The 10,383-nt window shown below is 44.3% G+C and overlaps 1 protein-coding gene across 1 annotated transcript; it reads right to left on the minus strand.

The window, feature by feature from the left end:
- Positions 1–358: 358 nt before the first annotated feature.
- On the minus strand, positions 359–10,185 carry ipo13a (importin 13a). Its single transcript, XM_042057847.1, has 21 exons — positions 9,931–10,185; positions 9,122–9,247; positions 8,317–8,936; positions 7,494–7,634; positions 6,875–7,016; positions 6,169–6,335; positions 5,753–5,873; positions 5,470–5,617; positions 5,054–5,235; positions 4,662–4,688; positions 4,377–4,511; positions 3,511–3,660; positions 3,334–3,414; positions 3,063–3,200; positions 2,867–2,963; positions 2,237–2,289; positions 2,083–2,149; positions 1,687–1,745; positions 1,327–1,416; positions 698–879; positions 359–614 (listed from the first exon to the last, which is right to left on the minus strand). Exons 1-21 carry the CDS (start codon positions 9,982–9,984, stop codon positions 518–520), a joined length of 2,877 nt encoding a protein of 958 aa, XP_041913781.1. The 5' UTR covers positions 9,985–10,185; the 3' UTR covers positions 359–517.
- Between the last annotated feature and the right edge of the window lie 198 nt (positions 10,186–10,383).

A 10,383-nucleotide genomic window follows, 5' to 3' on the forward strand; every position in this document is an offset into this window, starting at 1 on the left:
ATGCTAGATCCTGGGCAGCCGTGACCTACTCGTTAGCGCTTCGGACTTGTAACCGGAAGGTTGCCGGTTCGAACCCCGACCAGTAGGCACGGCTGAAGTGCCCTTGAGCAAGGCACCTAACCCCTCACTGCTCCCCGAGCGCCGCTGTTGTTGCAGGCAGCTCACTGCGCCGGGATTAGTGTGTGCTTCACCTCACTGTGTGTTCGCTGAGTGTGTTTCACTAATTCATGGATTGGGATAAATGCAGAGACCAAATTTCCCTCACGGGATCAAAAGAGTATATATACTTATATATTTAATACTTAGATTCCTCTTGCCTCCAACTACTAACAACTGATGAAGAGCACCACACAGGAGAAACATCTCAAATCTTTTAATAAAATCATACAAATGCAAACAAACACACATAAGTATGTCAAAACCTAGAAAAGATGCCTTGTTTCCTTCCACCAATGTCCACGAAAATATTAGAGTGTTTGGTGTTCAGTTTAGTGAGCCCTTCTCATGTTGGGACAGTTCAGTAATCACCAGCGTACTCTGTGCCGTGCAGACCTCGACACTGCTGAGAAAAGTCTCTCACTATTTCCCTTATGTGTCTCTTATTTGTTTGCTCCCTACACGGAAAAGAAGAGTTTTGAGAGTGTTACTTAGGCAACTTGGCACACAACAGGAACAGGACAGTGATTGATCAGTTTACCTGAGGATTTGTTGACTGAAAGTTTGTTTCTGCTCCATGGAGACACGTGCTGAAGGGAAGTTGGGTATCAACATGACCTCCTGCAGCCACACAGACATCGGGCTGTGGCAGTGGCGGTTCAAGCACAACAGCACCTCTGCAAAGTACTCCATCAGACTGCGGGGTGCCTGGCCCCCCACGCCCTACACAAGAGAAATATTCCAGCAAGCTGCGTTAGATGCTCTGCATCTGTGATGTGATTTAAAATGGAGGCTGTTTGGTCACATAAATGATCATGGGAATTATCTCCAACCTCAGACATTCCACCCAGCAACAGATATGAGGGTGATCACACACACAGGGCAGTTAGTTCAGCAATGTTGTTTGGGCACTTTCCGATTGATATTGGGCAAGGATTTTTTATCTATAGATCTTCAGAGGGTTACTTCTTGCGATATGTCCAATCAGAGCCGGTAATGTGACTGGTCAACAATGTTGCTCAAAATGTTGCCCTGTGCATCAACACCTCATCTCATTTGACATAACATTGTGAAGTGTATAGTGGCGGTGGCCACTTTCTTCTTCATCTACCAACACGGCGTATGGAAACTGTGCCACAAGAAACAAAATGGAAACCTGTGGGAACTCACCTCCAGCAGGGACTGAAGGAGCAGTTTACCATCCTCTTGCAGCACCTCACCCACTGCAGGGATGTCTTCACAGTGGGGAACCAGCTCTGTCTGTGAGAAGCAGGAAGGGTTCATAGAACTCACAGCAGTGCTGTATCAGAACACAAACCGACTGAGGGCGTTCATATACTCCTGTCCTGACCATCCACTAAATGTACGTGCATTCATATGAACCTCAACGGAAAGGACAGTGAAACATTAAATAAACACATTTACACATTTTAGCCACATTTACACATAACGCATAATTTATCCTGCTATGTGCTGCCTGTAAAATGGTGTTTGTGCTCAAAGTCTCTGAGGAATGCACGGTGGACTTACAAAAAACAAACATGTAGATTTCACAGTGGGTTTCTCAGGGAATTTCAATGACAGGATTCCTAAAGGAATAGAAAAAAGCCCACAGATTACATAAACATTGAAACTTAGATTTCAATATTAGATTCCAGCGATAAGTTAATAGATCATTTGGTTCCTAGCATCTAACAACTGTGCGGTCAGCAGCCTTGGGATATGTACTCACAGGGTAAACATATGGATCGTGTAACTGAGAATGAGATTAAACAAGTGTATGCCAAGTCACTATTGTTGTCTCAGCTATAACAGGTTTCAATTACATGTAGCACCAGGAAATGGTCCCTGCCATTAGGAAAACCACAAAACAGTATTGAGTGTCCAGGCCAGGGTCAGACTGTGGTTAGTAGGTCATGTTCTCACCACAGTAGAAAAGAGCTTTGATGTCCAATGTCTCAGAGAGGTACAGCTCCGCTTTTCTCTTCAGCACCTGGGAAGCACCATCAGGGACATCAGAGTTACAGAGTTGTACTTGTGTCCATTAGGACTGAAAAGCTTTAATAGGCTCATAACCAACCTGTGCATGGAGTTGCATGAATGAATCCACAATGTCAGGATGATCTCTTGGCTCTACAATACAATCATGCATAGATGTAAAATTAAACCATAGTAGCATCTTAAAAGTTGAAATAATATTCTGTGTACATCACTGGACAAATGAACAGACCTTCATTTATCAAGTCTGAATAGGGTTAAAAACGAAATAGCGAGGGTCGCAATTAATCGTGCGGCTCACAATTCAGATTATGTGGGAGTATTTTGCTGTCCAGAGGCTACACGGTGAACATGTGCCAACATTTTAAAAAGCACCACAGCTTTTTTTAATGTATAGCAAAAAGGCAAGGAGAAGTAGTGCTGGTCTTGCCCAAGAAGTAATATTTGAGAATCATTTTTAAATGTATTATAAAGTGAAGTAAAGAACTGAAAATTTACTTTTACACATATTACAAATTGCAATATTTGTCAGAAGAATCAAGATGAGATATTTTCCCCAAATTGTTCAGCCTTAGACCTGAACAGACCATGAACTTTTAGTAATCATTGATACACACAAGAAATAAGTATGTTAAAATGATGTGGTACATTCCAAAACCACAGTGATGCTTGCTGTTCTCAGATAAGCAATGATTTGTTTTTGTTTTGTTACCTCGCTGAAAGATAGACAGCGTGATGGAGGTCAGTAGCTCAAGTAGTGTCTTGACAGGGCCAAAGTGTTCTTTCTCACCAGAGAATATGTGAACAAGCTGGTGAAAGAGAGACATGAAAGGCACAAGCCATTATATAAACCTGAGATCTGATGAGGACTCGAGTAACTCCCTCTTGGAGAAAACATGTCAGCTCACCTGTCGTGTGAGGTCAAGGGCGGCAGCCTGGGGGACGGCACCATACATCTGCCCCACCAGCTCACTCAGCTGGGACACCAGAGGGGCGAAGCTACTCAGCAGGGTCTTCAGGGACTTGTCAAAGATGGCACAAGCAGCCTCCACACAGGAGAGAAAAGGATGACCACACCAAAATACAATGATGGACAGAAAGACAGATCAATAGCTGCCGTAGATAGATAGATAGATAGATAGATAGATAGATAGATATAGATAGATAGATTGCTCTTACTTCCACTACTTCAGAGTCAGTAAGCCACTTGCTGAGGACAGCTTGAATAAGAGGGAAGAACTGCTGCAGTATAACAACAACCTGCAGACATTTAATCAATAACAAGTTAATTAAAACACTTGTTCGTTAAAAGTCTACACAAAGTGGAAGGCATCTGTTGAGGTCTCCATAACTTACAGGGTGGGGGTCGGGATGTGGTACTGCTGCTGGTCGGGCTATGGCCATGTCCTCAGAGCCCTCACGCTCAGAACTGGTGTCCAGCGTGGTGAATAGACTGGACAGCAGGCCCAGGATGTGGACTATGGCTGATTTGTTGGATGGGTTAGGCTGGACAGAGATGTGTCTTTTTTAGTATGCTGTATGTCTTTGGGAGGACATTGCAAAACAAAGGAGTAATCCTGTGGTCATTAAGAGATATTACAACATTTCTCTAGATGGGATTAGTTTCTGTTGATTATCTCTTTCCTATTTATCAGTGGTTGATTCTGTTTTGTATGTTTGTGTTCTATGCATTATTTTAGTGTTGATGTGAAAATCAGTGTTCATTTTCTAAAGTCATGTTCCTTTCCCCAGTAACAAGGCACAAAGCCAAGGACAGACGTGTAGATATCTCCTCTCTTTGTTTACGTTCTTCTTCACATTTGTTGACAGTTAATGTGTTCAGCTGTGAGGGTCAGGGCTGAGTTAAAGATACCCTATGTCCTTGTGATCTTTGTGATATGGAGATAAGACTGTCTCCCTGGGATGACCGGGGAAGTGAGTTGGCGACAGATGCTATGTTAGACTGAGTCAGACGGATGCCTGCCTGCTTTATTAAGTGTGACAGCAATGTGACATCAAGCCATACAATTTCATCAGTTTGGGTATAACAATCTATTTGAACTAGAGACCAGTGGCTCAAGTCTGTATAGCTCCTCTCTCCATTGGTGTGCCATTGAAAGGCCAAAGCCGTGTCTTCTGATTGATCACCAACCATTGCCGACCCAAATCTCCTCCTCTGCAGAGAAAATGACCATTACTCCCTATGCTCAAACTGACCGTACCGTCTCCTTTGTCAAGTGCTCCAGCTGCTGGAGGTGAGGGCTGAGCAGGGGCAGGAGCTTCCCCAGGATCTGCTCCCCCGGCAGGGCTGAGATCAGGAAGCCCAGGGCCTGCATGAGCCACATGCATTGGGCACTCTGCACACAAGACCAGCAGGGTTTTACAGGCAATGCACACACCAGCAGGGTTTTACAGGCAATGCACACAATAGCATCTTAAAGGCTTGTATATCACTTCTGTACTTTAATGCTGTACTGTATACCGTTGATATTAAAGATATGACTGACCTTGTGAATCTGTTTGACAAGAACATCCTGTGGAAAGAACAAATAGTTTTAGCTCAACCTTTTGAGCTCAACCCAGCTCTTTTTTTTAGCTCAACCTCTCAAGTATGAAACCCACAGTTATATAGGGTCAGCGTGTTGTCATGCCAACTGAAAGCATATGGTGAAGATTATAACTTCAGAGGCCCTGTGCTTCAGGTACTGAACATACAGTACAGTAGATATATTAGTCGCCCTCCACACACACACACACACGCACACACGCACACACACACACACACATATGCAGTATATCTACAGAATGCTATTCAGTGCATTAATAATACACTGTTTACAGCAGATTTTACAGTACATGCTGATTTAAGTACCACTGAGTTTGCATAGGGTAAGTTCACCTGTGTAGCAGCCAGGATGTTGTCAGTGTGGGGCTGTAGGTTGTACCGGCACTCGCGACAGATTCTCTTCAGGGCAGAGACGCTGGACACGGACAGGTCCGGATTGGTCAGAGCCTGGAGCACCACGGGCAGAATCCCACCGAGCATGAGAGGGTGGTCTGCCAGCCACTCCCCCAGTGAACCTGCACAGAAAACAGAGACCAAGTATTAAAGACACTATTCTGGTGAATAAGACTATATGAATCAATCAAATACAACCATCTCTTCAGGGCTACTGAAGCCACATTGCTGACTGAATTGAATGGTGTATTACTTGGTCTGCATTAGATTACATTAGATTGGATTAGATTAGAACAGAACAAAGATCGGCTATATATGATCAATTAAGTGGTTCATATAGATCTTAAGAACTGTACCTATGGTGAACATGACGGTATCTGCCAGCTCCACATTGGTAACATTGATCAAGGGGATCAGGCCAACCAGGCCTGGGATGACATCAGAGTAACTGACGTCGACAGTCTCAGCGATGGACTGAAACCCAAACAGAAGTGCCTCTATATCCTCCATGAGAAAGAGAAGATTGGAGAGAAAAATGTTTATGATTAGTAAAGCCGGTTAGGTGGTGTGTGTGTGTGTGTGTGTGTGTATGTGTGTGTGTGTGTGTGTATGAATAAGGAGGTTACTTGTTAGACTAACCTGCCAGGAGGCTGTTCGTCCTGACTCTGTCAGGAGGCGACCGAGTCTGTCATAAAGGTTCCTCAGTAGCTCAGGCCCCAGCAGGTCATACACATACATCAGCGTGTCTGAGATGTCTACCCTGGGATGTAAAGATACAACATAACTATGACAGAAGCATCAGTCTAGGTGTATTAAAATTCATACATTGTTATCACACTATGATTTATGATTTTGCCAAAGAGTACCCCCTACGATAAGAATTCTATCAAATGTTTGATAAGCTTTGCCTATTTACATTTGTGCAAGTGTAGTGTTTAAGACATTCATGACACATTAATAAATAATATTAACAACCAGTTATATCAACATCTGTAACCCAGTTTCCCTGAATTGAAATAGTGACCACCTAAATTACTAATCAGATTTGTGTGGACCTGTAGATTCTGAACTGCTCCTTGTCATCAGATGACCAAGAGGCGAAAGCCTCATCACTTGGAAAATGGGATTTGTGCAGGAGAACATCTACCAACTGGAAATACAAGGGCCTGTACATCTGCAGGTAAAGTGCCTGTCGATCTGCATCAAAGGACAGAATGTCATCCTAAGAAGAGAGTAAAAAGCAGTCTCAGTACAACCACTAAGATCTTGAAATGGTTTGTTGTGGTTGTTGCAGCCAAAACCGACTGAACTTGCTGAAGTGCTTCACAAAAAGTAGTTTCATTTTGGTGATTTTTCAGTTTTTTTAATTGACTGTGGGAATTCCTAAAAATCATGATTTCACCAGGATCTTGGAAGGGTGTGTTGTGATTGTTGTGACCAAAAGCAACTGAATTTGTGATTGGAAATTGCTGTCAAAATAAAACGCTCTAAAAATCAATGGAATTTCATGATTTCTTGTTTTTGCCTAAATATTATGCCTATAAAAGAAACCTGCAACACACTTGCAAATATATTATTTATTAATTAACCCTATAGCAAGGGATCACAAAAAAGGGATGACAGACTACCATACATTACATAACAACATTAACCATTCCTCTTTATGGGAAAACTATTTCCATGCTGAATTACGACTGCATAGAATACAGTACCTCAGACATTTGAGAAGAAACACATGTGGAGATAGAAAGATGGACTTACCTGCAATGTGTACCAGAAGGTGAGCGTGAGAGTGCTGGTGGTCTCGTCCACAGGGTAGTGCCCAGGGATGCCTGTGCAGAACAGGATCATGTTGACCAACGCCTGGAAACCTTGCCACTGGTCCACATGCTCTAGAAGGGTCCTGCAGAGTGTATTCAAAGACAAAAAAAAAGAAAAACACCAAAGTGAGATGGGTAGTGTGCCGTGTTTCATTAGCTAAACACACCAATGGCGTACAGAGCCACACTGTAACATTAGTATCATGTAACAGCCCATTTATTTGTTACACACAGCCCACAAATTTCCAAAATTCTTGAATTTCCCCTGGGGATCAATAAAGTATCTATCTATCTATCTATCTATCTATCTATCACAACTGGCATTCTATAACAGACCCTTAAAGATGTAGGTTTTTGAACATTCTAAGTTCCGCAACAATTGAAGGTTCTAAAATTCTATGTTGAATTCAATGAACCCAGATATTCTTTAGAACGTTAATTTCCCAACATTCCCGTCACACCGGTGTGACGGTACTCCTTTAAGGGTTAAGCACAATATGTCCTCCTTCTCCAGGGCAGAGCTAAGGTACTAAGAACACTAAGCGCCAACAACACTGTACCTGCAGTGGGTTTCCCCGAGAGCGACAGCGATTCTGCAGATGCCATGAGAGGTCTCCATGTCTCCCGTCTCCACAGCCTTCCTCAGCTGATCCTGCAGGCCCAGAACCTGAGGCACCAACTTGACCAAGGTGTCAGCAAACCTGCCAAAACCAATTGGAATTTGTGTATGTGTTTACCCAAAAGACTATACAAACGAAACTTAAGTATAAGTATATATACTTTTTTGATCCCGTGAGGGAAATTTGGTCTCTGCATTTAACCCAATCGGTGAATTAGTGAAACACAAACAGCACACAGTGAACACACAGTGAGGTAATGCACACACTAATCCCGGCGCAGTGAGCTGCCTGCTACAACGGCGGCGCTCAGGGAGCAGTGAGGGGTTAGGTGCCTTGCTCAAGGGCACTTCAGCCGCGGCCCACTGGTCGGGGCTCGAACCGGTTACCTTCCGGTTACAAGTCCAGAGTGCTAACCAGTGGGCCACGGCTGCCCCGATAAGAATTTGTTTCCACCCAGTTAGTTAAGTATATAATGTTGCTCATGTTTTTTTTAATTTTTTTTTTTTTTTAAAACAGCCGAACAAAAAACGACAGAATGTGGAACAAACGTGTGCTGCTGTTCTTCAGTACTAAAAACACCAAGTTATCCATACTGACATACAGTACATAGTATGTTTGTTCAGTTACTAACGTCCACTACATAGATAAATGTGAACATGGATTGCATGATTATGCCTGTTACTATCAATAAATGTTAAAGATTATAACCAGTTTAACTGAAAGCACTGAATGGCCCGAAAGGTCCACTTATGTTGCCACTCACCTATGGGAGTCAGGCTGGGAGATGGTGCTAACGATAGTCTCCACTGCGGTGTCAAACAGCTCTGGGTCTGCCAGCGTGCTGAAGCTGTCCTGCAGCAGCCCCTCGCTGTCCCCCAGAGAGACGTCCAGAGCCATCCAGGAGGCCAGGCAGCGCAGCACCCGCATCTTCACCTGCGTCGGGGAGTCGGCCTGCCTCAGGAGCTGCTGCAGGAGAGGACAGACTGCGCTCCACTGCCCAGCCAGAGCGCTCCGTAGCTGGGTGCGCCGCACCGCTGGGACCCTGCTGTTCTGGAACTCCTCTGGGAGCACGGCTAGGAGCTCCAGCATGGCGAGACAGCGAGCACGGCCATCAGCCCCGGTGGTGATGCCCTGTCCTGTCTGGAAGGCCTGCAGCAGGTCGGGCAATGCAGTGGGCCAGGAGTCCGGCATGGTGTGGAGGACCAGGGAGGCCAGGGCGACGCACAGCCTGGTCAGCACCATCTTGGGCCCACTGGCGAAATGGCCGACCTGGGCGATGAGTTGGGTCCTGAGGGAGACGTGCTGCTCTGTGGGAAGGTCACTCCAGCTCCGCGAGATCTTGGCGTGCAGCGTGCTTGCTCCAAAAAACTGGACCTCTGGGACCTATGCAAAGAACTAGGACAGTTACCAGGAAACACAGCATTTCACATCCTTATTTTTCAACTGTTGAATCTGTGAAATATCATTCCTCAACATTGCAGTCTAACTTTCCCTCAGCCCACCACATTTAAATTACATTTATAAGCCCCTAACACCACTGCTGAGTGGTTGTGTGTGCACTTGGCTACCTTGTCCTGACTGAGCAGAGCCCAGCAGAAGTGCCAGGCTTGAGGAGACATCTGAGCCTGAGTCAGCCACTTCTGAGCCACGTTCTTCTGGGCCATGTCCGGATCATAATAAAGCTGATGGAGAGCCTGAGCAATAACAAATGTAAGGAGAGTGAATTGAATTCAAATGACTGACACACACACACTCACACAAGTTTACTTGCAATGGTGGTTTGATTCAGGCATTTATTTTGAAGCAAAACTTACATTAGGGAAAAAAAGCCTGTTCCATTGCTCATTGTTTCCACAACTGTTAGAAGTCTTGATGTTGCCAACAGCAACAACCCTCACAGAACCACATGGCACATTTTATAATTATAGCATAGCTTACAAAGATATCCTATTACATATAACCCCACTGCCTCCTCAAGCTGAGTCCTTTGCAGGGTACAGTCGTTGGAATTTCATTTGTTTGTAATTTGATTTTTCAGATGTCCCAACAGTTTTGTCAACCTAAAGCAATACAGTATTTTTTTCTATATTTAACACCATGCCACAAAACCTCCTAAAACAATACCAATCCTTTTCTCTTAGCCTGCCTATTTAGTTGAAGTATGAGTGTGGTTAGGCATCTATTTAAGTAGCCTGTACTCTTATTGGCCTTTAGTTGTTGTATTTTCTAATCTGTAGTTCTATGTAGTTTATAAGAAAATGGTTCATACAGTGATGCATAGAACAGCCATGTAAGAATAAGACCAATGCCGCCTGTCCTGAGTAATGGTCGTTTAAAGGCTACACTGATCAAATGAGTTAACTGATAAAGAGCTTACCCTCTCCACAGCTTCCACGGTGAACTCAGCCGCCTGAGCTGAGCCGGACTCCATGTTTGACTCAGTTCGCAGAAACCGTGAGAAGAAGCGCAAAATAATCGATTGAGTGTCAGGGCGTGAACACTGGGGTCATCGTCAACACAATTCGCGTAGTCAAAACGTGCGCATGAGCGGCGCCCTTTCGACTCCTTTAATCGGATACTCTCAAAGAAGGCAACCAGACAGTCTGAATTTTGACGTGTAGGCCTAGTCCCGCCCACCAACACCAGAGCACACGTGAAGACTTGACAGCTGACATATCGCTCGGACAACGAGGGGACGCCAGAGCATCGTCCCGCTGCTCAGGCTTCCATATGAGCAAAAGAACAAAGGATTGGATCGTATCGGGATTGATTTCAGGTTTTTTTTTTTTTTTCAGGCTAGTTGAGTCTGTTTTCTTTTTTCTTTGTTCGA

Source organism: Alosa sapidissima, chromosome 1, assembly GCF_018492685.1.
Source record: "Alosa sapidissima isolate fAloSap1 chromosome 1, fAloSap1.pri, whole genome shotgun sequence".
NCBI lineage: Eukaryota > Metazoa > Chordata > Actinopteri > Clupeiformes > Clupeidae > Alosa > Alosa sapidissima.